Source organism: Lucilia sericata, unplaced genomic scaffold, assembly GCF_015586225.1.
Source record: "Lucilia sericata isolate MDLA Ls3-8-SP2 unplaced genomic scaffold, ASM1558622v1 Contig000132F_arrow, whole genome shotgun sequence".
NCBI classification, from domain to species: domain Eukaryota; kingdom Metazoa; phylum Arthropoda; class Insecta; order Diptera; family Calliphoridae; genus Lucilia; species Lucilia sericata.
In genome coordinates this window covers 529,005-541,309 of record NW_023994164.1, presented here as the reverse complement: position 1 = coordinate 541,309, position 12,305 = coordinate 529,005, and the positions used below count along the sequence as shown (strand labels likewise).

Genomic DNA, 12,305 nt, shown 5'->3' with positions numbered 1-12,305 from the left:
CAGTAACTAAACAGTCATATAAACATTGTTAGATTATGAATAAAATAAATAACATTAAAAATATTTACTTTACACTTTTTATTTAAAACATACATATTCAAGGTAAAATATACAATTTCTTAGACTTAGTTTTGGTCCTCTTGCCATTTTTCAAAAGCTGGGAATGATTTTCACTATTAGTGATAAACATTTTTAAGGCAATGTATAAATATTTTATGAGAAAAAATAATATTTCAAAAACAGCCACCATAGAAAAGCCCAAAAATATTGAAACAATATTGCCAACAGTACCTTTTGGGAAAGAGAAATGCAAATATTAAAATTCACCTGAATTTCGACAACAAACATTGTTTGAGAAACTTAATAAACACTTACTAAATGCCTCCTCCCAGGTATTACTAATCACACGTTTATAAAATAGAGCTGTAGGTTCACCAAAATACACACGCAATACTGACAAGTCCTCCAGTTTTAAATTAAAATCATCACTACGCAAAGGACGAAAAGAGGAAGAATTCGAAGAAGGTAAAGGAAATCCCCATAACGTTGGTAGTGTTAAGAATTATGCGTTGTTTTTATTAAATTTCATTGAATTTAATTTAAACTTACCCCACATTTTCCGGTACGACCAGACGATCTGTAGGTAGAGACATCATAGAAATATCATATTGTGTATCATCACACGATGGCAGACACTGAGGACAATATAAGGCCTCCTCTACTTCACGTTCTAAACCCAAAATGCTAATGCGCTTTGTAAGCACGTTACGCCATTTAACTAGATATGAATTTAAATGACAATTTAAAATACTATTTCTGTCTTTTTGTGTGTTCTTGGTGCTGTGCTGCTATATAGTTTTCTACTTCAGAATCAAACAACCAACCAGTGAAGCAGTGGGTTTGAATAAGACATGAAGGTAATTATTAACATGTGTGTTGCTTAGAAATGATGACATTACATGAATCTAATGCTATGCAAAAGTATCTTACATATAAATGTATGGATTTTCATATAAAGATGTGAGGAGTGTGCTAAGGCAGTGGTAACAACAATAGTGTATAGTCGTATTAGAATTGTTATATGAAACCATTAAAGTCGCAAAGAATAGATATGTTGTAGAAACAAAAAAAAAGGGGTAATGTTTATTATAATTATGCTTATCAGTGGAAATGGTTCATTGATTTTATTAAGGTGGATGGATATGGTTGGTAGGTGAATGATATAACATATACATACATACATACTTTGTTTATACATGAACATATAATGTACATATGTAGTTAATAATATTGAACTGTTTAATGGAATAAAATAAAAATAAAAAAACAAGTGTCCTAAGAGTGTACAAGGTGCCAGTGCTTTTAATGTGTTAAAAAATCGATTTTTACAATCATTAGAATAAAAGAAAATGATCTACAACAGTGGCGAGGCTATGAAGCGTAGTAGTGCCTCCAGTAGTTTAGTTGTAGGGTTAGGTTGATAGAAGGATGTATACTACATCAAATCCGAAGAAATACACCTAGGCCAGTATCTGGCCTATTGTGCTCTGCTTTTCATGATAAAAAAATGTCACTGAATTTATTATTTTTCAATGTTCAGAAACTCAGTTTCTTGGACGTAATTCCTAAGAATTTTCCAATCAGTTTTAGTCAGGAATGTTATTTCCGGAATAACATCACTTCCAATATACTTGAATCTAACTTCGACGAATGTTTAACAGTGGCAAAGAAAGTGGTCCAGAGTTTCACTGTCCTCTCCACATGCTCTACATTTGTCTGAATCCGCATGTCCAATAATCCTATGTGTCCACTCAGATTACGTACTATCATACTAACTCATTTTTGAGGATCTCATAGGATCTTTGTAGTTGTACCCACCGTTTCATTATTCCAAGAGGCCTTATGGGATTTTCTCACCCATTTTTAAATTTGTTGCGTCGAGCTCCCTTCCCTTTAAAACTATCACATTCGCCCTTTCATTGTCGACTACCCCCGAGTGGCCTTGTTCCCATATGATGTATGTAAACCTTACCTCTGGGAGAGTATTCAGTTAAAGTTTTTTTACAATCCAATAAGGTCTTAGATTTAATTCACCTGATATTGCCCTAATTGCCTTCTGGCTGTCGGTAAATATATTAAGCCCTTTGGGCGCCATATTTATTCTAATCCAATTTAGAGCCATCTGTGTAGCAACGGATTCCTACTGGTATTTGCTCTTATGTTCCGCTTGACCAAGACATCTGGGATCAGCGTTTCAAAGTATCCGACATATTTTGTGTCTGGTATACGATCAGACACGTCCGAAGATTGTGTATAATCTTCCAATGTATCCACTATACATTGATGACGTGTCGTTCCAGTATACATTGATGACGAGCCGTTCGGATGTAAGCGCCGCCTCATATCTTAAATATATTTCAATGGGTGGAATATCTAGCAACGTTTCCAGAACCTTGATTGAAGTAGTACACATGGCACCACTTATACCCAAGCAGCATGTACGCTGAACTCTCTGTAGTAGTTTGATTTTACACTTTATGTTTAGTAGTAAGTGTTAAAGTCTGTTAGGCCGGAAGTCGTGGGTTCCCAAAAATTTATTTTTTACAATTTTACCAATAGGCTCTGCATTTCTTTCGAGTCTGAGAGAATAAAATATAAATTTGTTGGTAGTTTAATAAAATAATTGAGCAAATCGGGAACATTTGGACCCCCTGTTATCAAAAAACTCGATTAGGATGGATACAATTGTAGAAAATTTAATTTTCAAATGAGAATATCTCCTACGTTATAGGATAGTTTTAAAAAAATTGTATTCCCTAGGTGTCCTACGCCCCTCTAAGCCCTGGTAGACTGATGTAGTCCAAGTTCAAAAGTTCGATACGGAATCATCTTAAAAAATACGATTAATTTTACTTGATCATGAATTACTCAGGCAATTCCCAAAAATGTATTTTTTACAATTTTACCAATAGGGTCTACATTTCTTTCGAGTCTGAGAGAATGAAATATAAATTTGTTGGTAGTTTAATAAAAGAATTGAGCAAATCGGGAACATTTGGACCAGCTGTTATCAAAAAACTCGATTAGGGTGGATACAATTGTAGAAAATGTAGAATGAGAATATCTTCTACGTTATAGGATAGCTTTAAAAAAAAATAGTATTCCCTAGCTGTCCTACGCCCCTGGTAGGCTTATGTAGTCCAAGTTCAAAAATTCGATACGGAATCATCTTAAAACGAAAAAATACGATTAATTTTAATTGATCACGAGTTACTCGGTGAGTGTAGATTGTGCAATTCAAAAACAATATTTGTGCTACCGAAATCATTAAAAATTTTACACACATTTTACATTCAAATACAATATAAGTTTTCCAAAATCTTACTCACAATTATAACGATTCATACAAGCAACATGATGTAAACTACAATAGGGAACACCAACTTTGTCCATATATTCCAAGGGCATATAAAATGGAACACAACTGCACAAGGCAGCAATGCTACGAATGCGACATCGTGTTATACAATTTGAAAAAGTATAAGTATTGCGTAAAAGCAGATCGGGATCAGGGGATTCGTCATCAAAGTAACACTTACGCTAAATTATGAAAAATAAACTTATAAAAAGTTACTAACCTAAGACACACATACTATAAAAATGCCTACATATGATGGATCAAAAGTTCTTAACTCTTCACTGGTATCCATAAACTTGGCCCTAATCGCTATAAATGATTCTTCATTATTCATGGGAAATACTTCAATAGCACTACCCGAACCAATATCGGGAAAATCATTAGGATTATGTATGATAACAACATAAGCATCCATATTTAGTATAGGAACCATATCATCAGAATGTGAAGAATTTAATAAGACTGTTAGACCCAGTTCCGAGGTTATTAAACGAAAAGTAGAATTACGTTTTCTATAGCTATATTTGGTTAAATGCATTAAATAATAATATTATTGCAAACAATTCAATTTTAAATAACAAACATACCTATCTTTTGAATTGAATACACAACAAAGCCCATACATAGTAAGACCTTCCTGAAATGCATTTTCAGCAAAACAGTCTATTTCCTTACCATTCAAAAAACATTTCACAATTAAATTTCTACAATTGGGTGTAAGCTTTTTGGGTTTTCAAATATAATATTTAAGTTATATATTTTGAAATACTAAAATTTGTCTTTAAACTTACCAATTTAACGATTCTTAATATATCGTAATAAGTTTCATTTTCATCCGTTCCATAAATATCAAGAAATGATTGAAATCTTTCAAATTCTTCATAATCATCAACTCGTTGAAATTTGTAATATAAACTATTAAAATGTTCCACGTATTTTATAAAATATTGTGCGGATCTATTACGAGGATCTTTAAAGGATCTGAAAATATTAAAATTGAATAAAATTATTAAAAGTTTAGAACAAATCATTTTATAAAATTAAATTTTGTTGCCAAATTTTAAATATATGTACACATACAATTACGATTAAATTTTCCTCTAGCCAAAACCTTTATGAATTTTTAAAGTTTTAAGGAAATTTCTTAAATAATTTAAATTTACTTTCCCTAACCATTTTATGTTTGAATTTCCTTTTCATTTTTCTTTTTTATAGTTTTAACTTAAAACACACTTACAATTCATATGCATATCTTTCAGCTGCCTGTCGTGATATGCGATTATTGGAACATATTGATATAGCGGGAAATGGCATATTCTCTATTGGATACAGAGGATCATGTAAATTAAGTGCAAAATATTGAAGGACAAATTGATCCCATGTGTATGACAGTATAGTTATCACAACGGCCAAAGTTGTCACATGTAGACAGAACCAAATTAATCTGTAAATAAAAAAAAAAGAAATAAGTAAAAACATCAGAGCTAGATATTAAAAAAAACAAGTAGACATAAATAAAAGAAATATATTCAAGGATAAAATAATACTGATAGTTTGTTTAAAAAATAGATTAAGTCACATTGGTTACTAGGCATTCGAACACCGAAATTTGTTTTATATGTAGTGATGTGGTCCTACAACCATCACCACCGTCACACGACCGCCCATCCGACTAACTACAATGAAAAACCTTTCATTTTGGCAACTGTCAAATTAATTTATATTCGCTTGATATCGATAATCTTAGCATAAGTTTATTTTTAAAATAGACTACTTAGGTCATTTAAACAATAAATGCATACGGTTTATGGTCCTTTAAATTTGCAAATACTTCCAGTTGTTTAAAAGAATTATCTTTTTTTTCGTATAGTCAAATTTACGTAATTTTGAAGATTTTAAACAGCTTTTTATAATAAGTTCTAATTCCTTATATAGAAAAATAAATTAAGCAACTTATTATTGTTCTTTAAGCAAACTGGAGAATCCAACGAATGATATAATTCTTTAATAGATTGTTGCACATTAAATATGTCAATTTATAGATTCTTTCTTAATGCGAACATAACGCTGTTTATTACTTATATTCGTGGGTCCATAGATAATTTATTACAACAATATTTCGGACACTTCGATGAACCTCCATTATCTTAGTGAGAACCAACTCACCTTAGTGTTACTGATATCCTAGGTATAGAGGTGCTACTACCGATACTGACTTGCAGTCTGACCAGAGAACCCAAAGCCGGATAAAGGAGAGGCCCTTGGGGTTCCACATGATGGTAGGAAGTGACAATGTTGTTTGATGCACTATGAAATTAATATTTCGGTATAAGTTCAGTACTGTTGCCGAGACAATAGGATCCTTTAGTGGAATGTCATTGGGTCTAAATTTGGACAATGAATTAATATCACAGGAATGATATACAGAATGAATCAGGAGTATGCAGAGCCAAAACCACACGCATATACAAGTGAATGTGTCGGATAAAAAATATTCAAAAGATAAACGAGAGGTTGCTGAGTTCATCGAAACCTTATACCTTTCTTGATCATTGTCCTACGTAAAATTTCTTATTATTACCGATGTTTACAAAATTACGGTTTGAACTATTAATGTCAAAACGGGGAATGTATGAGTGCTTTACGTTAACTCCAGCCTTGATGGCTTTTTTTCATGGTGATCTTTTTCATCCACTGGGTAGACTTGAGAACGGTCTTCCACGCGCCCTCGATTGACTTCCAAGAGGAATGGTTCTGCCGGTCTATGTACAGACACTTTGCTGCAGTACTCTAGCATGTCATGATACGCAGAATTAATCAGGAGTATGCACAGCCACACCCACATGCATATACAAGTGAATGTGCCGGATAACAATTTATAGCAATAGGTTCTGCCGATCCATGTACAAGCACTTTGTTGTAGTCGATCTTGTCAAAACGGGGAATCGAAAATCTCTTATCCTTTTAACGAGAACAACACTACAGTCTGACATATCTTTTCGTTATAGGTATCATCGTAGTTGGAATCTTCGTCGACTGCATTAAACAATATAAGGAAGACTTAAGCATTGAAAGAAAATCTGGATCGGAAAAATATTCATATCAGCGAGATCAATAATTTCAAATATATTTCCAGAATAACACAAAAATCAACGCAAAGTTACATCGTCTTAGAATCCTTTTTTATTTTGGGTATAATAACCTCACCAAAGCAAGACTTTTCAAAATTCTTCCGTCAGAATTTAAAATTATAATTGTTATTCCAATTTCTTATCAATTGAACTACTTATACAAAAACAAGTAAGAAATTATAGTCGGGCGAGGCCGACCATATAATACTTTACACCTGTTACAAAAATAAAATGTTATTTAGTTTTCATAATAAAGCATTTAAGGTGAATTGTACCTTGCCTCAAATGTACTTAAGTCATTTATTGTTGAATAAAATTGTGGACATTTAAGTCAAATTTTGAAAGGGGCTTTGTATAGGGGCTAGGGTCAAATGAGACCCTCGGTTTTGCAGCTTTTTGTCGAGATTCGAGTATATTACACATAATTATGAACTTAAAAGCCCTATTAGGGGGTTAAGTTGTATGGGGGCTAGGTGAAATAATAGACCGATCTTAACCATTTTCATTAGGCTTCGTCCCTGGGGAAAAGAACCAAATTTCATTGAATTATTTTCAAAATTGCGACCAGTAGTTTGATTACAAGGTTTACATGGACGGACAGACAGACGGACATAGCTATTAGAAAATGATTCTAAGCCGATTCGTATACTTTAAGGTGGGTATAGGACAAATATAATTCTGCGTTACAAACATCAGCACAAACCCAATATACCCTCCCTACTAAAGTGGTGTAAGGTATAAAAACAACAAACAACACATATGCATTGGTGAACAACGAAAGGATAGATAGTATGTAAATGTATTTATAAATGTCTACGTACGTACTTTTCATATAAAAATAATTCCGTTTCGAGAAGTTTATTGTAGCCATGCATGGATATATTGCGAAATAAATCTGTCATATCCTGACACAACGTGGTGCGGCGTTTATGTTCTTTAGGATTTTTTATCCACCATACAGCGTTCGAAGTAGATTTAATATCAACCATTGTTTCTATTTTTTAACGCACTTCTCCTTCTTCTTACACTTTTGTTCAGTTTTGTAGACTACACTTGGATGTTGGTTAAAAAAATATGGCTTTAGTAAGGACTTCACTCAATGGCAGAAAAAAATAAAATTTGCCAAAAAAAAATTCAACTTGCACGAAAAACAAATAAAATCAAGTAAAACGGATATGAACGAACGTAGACCTTGTTTTTGTTTTATATTTATAGACTTAAACACGATGTTTTTGTCATTGTTGTCCTTGTTACTATTTGGTATTGGTTGTTATATCCTGTTGTATAACAGCTCATATGTTGCTTATGTATGATGTTGAATGTCCTTGTTTTTCTGGTTTCCTTGTACTGGATTTCATGCAGACTGATGCTGCTGCTGCTGCTGTCGCCGATGAAGTGCGTACGCGTGCTGTTGACGTGTAATTGTGTCGTCGTTTAAAATGCAGTTAAATGACAACTTAACAACTTTGGTTACTTGATGAGTTGGTAACTTCCCAAAATATGTTCTTCGCATACGTTCAAACGTACGCTTTTATAGCCAAAAAACAATTGTTAATGAAATATTTGTATGCGAGTGTGTATGGATTGGAAAACTTTAAATATTCATTAACACTTGAAGTACATTTAACCAAACATCGTTGTATTAAAGACATTAACATTAAAAGGGGGTGTTTATTTACGGGAAAAACTTTTTAATTACTTGTAATGATGTTTAATTATAACTTAAGTTTATAGCAGGTAAATTGATGCCATACTTAATCAGGCTTAAATATAAAGTGTTTGGCATTTTTCTTTAAAAAGGACACTTTGACATACACCTGTACCGAACTTTGTATGGAACTATAGGTTGACATTCCTTCAATATACGACATGAAGCACGGCGGTTCTGAGTTATCTCCCCCAATGTTCTATAATATCATACTAGACGTTGTCTTTTGCACTTGGGTCTTTTTTACTTCTTTTAATTTCGTGTAATTTCAAGTATTGGGGGAGGAGGCAACTCAGAGGACATTGCCAGTCGGATCAGAAAAGCACAGAATTGTTCATATCATGATCCAACCAATTTCATAACCCAATGACCAAGGTACACTTTTGTGCTGATGTTTTTAACCACTTGGACATACTGGAATTCTTAAGATAACCTATTTAGCAATTTTCCGTTATAAATATAAGCAGGCCTAAAATCCGAGTGCGCATCATTAACAATTACGGTAGTAAGGAATCTATTGTATTAAAACTCTATTTTATTAAAACACTGCCAGAACAATATGCAAACGGACGAATATCGGAAAGTGTTTGTAAATTGATTGATTGGTACCTATACTGTTTGAGAATTGCTGCAGGAATACCTATTAAATCACACATACAACTAGGGTTGTCATTCGAATAAAAATTATTCGATTAATCGAGGAAAAAAATTTGTTTTTCTTCGAACGAATAAAAAATTTTCAATTTAGAACAGAGAAGCTCAATATTGCCATTACATAGCACGCGTGATAGGGTAAGAAAATTCTGCTGACGCTAAGTTGATACACATACAGTATAGGTTTAATTCTTCTTCTTTTTATAATGAGCAATATCAGTTGGTTTGCTCTCAACTTGAAAAACAAAATCAAATCAGTTGCTGATCAGCACTTGTCAAAGCAAGGTCTGTGCGCGACGTTTTTAAAATACACACAGAAATACAACAACACAATTTTGAGAAAGCCGAATTAATGTAGGAGAACATGAGAGAACAGTTGATAGTTTTTTATATATAGACTTTGATATACGCTGGCTGTCAAACTCCGTAATAAATATTTGACAGTTAGCATATACTTTATAGTTTGTAGTCATTTTATTAGTATACTTTTATTTTGAATTGAATTCTGTTCTCTGCTGCTTTACTAACACAAATAAAACTATGGTAGTCTATGGTGGTATGTGTTTGAGCAACACTGATTTAGAATAAAGAATAATTCGAACAATTTTTGCCGATTAATCGAATATTCGAATAATATTTGAATGTTACTTTTTACGAATATTTTATTATACATAGCATTGAAATTATGTTAATATTTTGTAACACAAATCTAAATATAAAGATATGTTATAATTGAAACAAAACTTTTACTACTTTCCGCAGTTTATAAAAATTTTTGTTTTGTTAAAGATGAAATGGTTCTAGTTTTAAAAGTGATATTCTTCAATTTTTTTTAATGTTTGCTTAATTTTTGTTTAATGTTTCAGTATCTGTCTTTTTACAAGAAAGACAATTTCTAAATATACTGAACCCTGTTTCCTGGGCGATGTGTAGGAGAACTGTACGCATGAAATGGGGTCTTAGTCCTACTATAAAACATTGGTTTTATTAAAGTGTAATTAGACTAATTCTAGCGTATGCTTCAATAATCGGGTTGACTTCTTTGGACAAAAAGTGTAATTTCAAACTACAACAGGGAGTTCAGCATACTTGCTGCTTGGGTACAAGTGGCAAGCAAGGCTCCAGAAACGTTGCTAGATATTCCACCGATTGAAACATATTTAAAATATGTCACATAACTTTAGGTGAAATGTCCAAAATCAGTTATAGGACACGTCATCAATGTATACTGGACACATTGGAAAGCTATAAACAATCATCTCCTGATAGTGGCCAGTTTCTAATACATTAATAGTGGCCAGTTTCTAATACATTAATAAATAGTACGATTTTCTTATATAAAACAGTTTGTAAAAATGTCTGCAAAACAGGTTAGCTAAACATCGTATATATCATTATAAAGGCCTCAGCTTCCACTTTTAAATTCTTTGAGAAATTTAAAAAAGGTTGAGATTTAGCTAAGTTACTGATTTATAAGCGCATGTACGAAAACCGTTTTATTTTAAGATTTTGAAGGTGTTTTGCAAATTTTATTTATATTTTATAAAATTATTCGAATAAAAACTTTTATTCGTTATTCGTTCGAATAATTTTTAAAATTTAATCGACTACTCGAATAAAAAAAATATAGTACATTTTTATTCGAATAATTTTAAACACGAATAATTGACAACCCTACATACAACAGAGCAAATGCAATGAATAAATTTTTGATAAATATTTATATAACGTCCTACACTATCTGAATGAATGAATTCCAAATCCATTTATTTGTTTAAAAGTTATTTAAAGATAGTAAAATGTTTTTTAAACATTCAAATTAAGTTTTCTTGAAACAAGTTTTCTTGGATTATGCCTAGATTATACTAGAGGTTTTTTTATATTTTGTTCTTTTTAAAATTTGTTAAAATATTACTATTCGTTAGTTCTGATCAATATTGTCAAAAAATTTTATATATTAAAATATTATGAATGAAAAGGGATCAGATATTTGAAAACTGAACACAGTTTTTATTTATACGATAACTGCTTTCACTCGTATTAGGTTTTCTTCAAGTACAGGGTCCAAATTAAGGCATACAATATCGATCGAAATCTCCATTTAGATTCTATTGAGATTTCGATCAATAACGTATGCCGTAATTTGGGCCCAGGAATTATAATTTTCATTTGATTTGAAATTGTGTTACGTTGTAGAAACATTAGTATACAAATTAATACGTTTTGTTTGCTCATGGAATAAAACATATGTATATTTTTGAAAAGGGCTATCATGTTCGATGCTCAGTACCAAAGAAATAACAGGTATATAATACCCTACACCTGTTACAACAATGAAATGTGATTTTGTTTTCATAATAAAGCATTGTAGTTGAATTGTACCTTGCCTCAGATATACTTAAGCCATTTATTGTTGAATAAAATTGTGGACATTTAAGTCAAATTTTGAAGGGGGCTTTGTATAGGTGATATGGTCAAATGAGACCCTATAATTATAAAATTCATGAGAGTCATCAAGGCTAGTATTGCACTTTGTTTTGCAGCTTTTTGTTGAGATACGAGTATATTAAACATAATTATGAATTTAAAAGCCCTATTCGTCGGGTTGGGGGCTAGGTGAAATAATGGACCGATGTTAACCATTTTTAATAGGCTTTGTCTCCGCTACCATAGAAGATCATGTGCCAAATTTCATTGAATTATCATCAAAATTGCGACCTGTAGTTTGATTACAAAGTTTACAAGCCCTATTCAGGCGTTCAGTTGTATGGGGGCTAGGTGAAATATCTTAACCATTTTCAATAGGCTTCGTCCCATGGACAATAGAAGATCATGTACCAAATTTCATTGAATTATCTTCAAAATTGCGACCGGTAGTTTGATTACAAGGTTTACATGGACGGACGGACGGACATAGCTAAATCGTTTCAGAAAATGATTCTAAGCCGATTGGTATACTTTAAGGTATAGGACCAATATTATTGTGCGTTACAAACATCAGCACAAACCCAATATAGCCTCCCCACTAAAGTGGTGTAGGGTATAAAAAGGCGAAAATAATTATAGAACTTCTAAACGGTTTGCCCGATTCAAATGAATGAAATTTTACATGCGTAAAGAGGAAGTGTTGTCGAGTGACTATGCTCATGGTTCCACCAGGGGCATAGTCATGGTCCACAAAGTAGGACAACTCGGGTATGTTTTTTTAAACGATCATATTTCTTCGTTATTGTTCCGATCACTTAAAAATTACATATGTATATGGAATCTCCTCATTAATCACTATATATAAAACTTCGTCATAGCTTGACGTTCTAGATTTTTTTCATTATTTTTACTGAACTTAGACATCCTACATATAGAAATCCACATAGGTTTTACATCGTGAGTAAAA

At 32.3% G+C, this 12,305-nt stretch overlaps 2 protein-coding genes across 2 annotated transcripts; both read right to left on the bottom strand.

Annotated features, from left to right (window-relative positions):
* Window positions 1-316: 316 nt before the first annotated feature.
* Window positions 317-4,594, bottom strand: LOC119600967 (pickpocket protein 28-like). The gene is made up of 8 exons (XM_037951571.1): window positions 4,582-4,594; window positions 4,210-4,388; window positions 4,006-4,139; window positions 3,654-3,936; window positions 3,390-3,600; window positions 610-778; window positions 376-488; window positions 317-327 (listed from the first exon to the last, which is right to left on the bottom strand). Exons 1-8 carry the CDS (start codon window positions 4,592-4,594, stop codon window positions 317-319), a joined length of 1,113 nt encoding a protein of 370 aa, XP_037807499.1.
* Window positions 4,595-4,651: 57 nt separating this feature from the next.
* LOC119600974 lies at window positions 4,652-7,538 on the bottom strand. Its single transcript, XM_037951579.1, has 2 exons — window positions 7,375-7,538; window positions 4,652-4,862 (listed from the first exon to the last, which is right to left on the bottom strand). Exons 1-2 carry the CDS (start codon window positions 7,536-7,538, stop codon window positions 4,652-4,654), a joined length of 375 nt encoding a protein of 124 aa, XP_037807507.1.
* Between the last annotated feature and the right edge of the window lie 4,767 nt (window positions 7,539-12,305).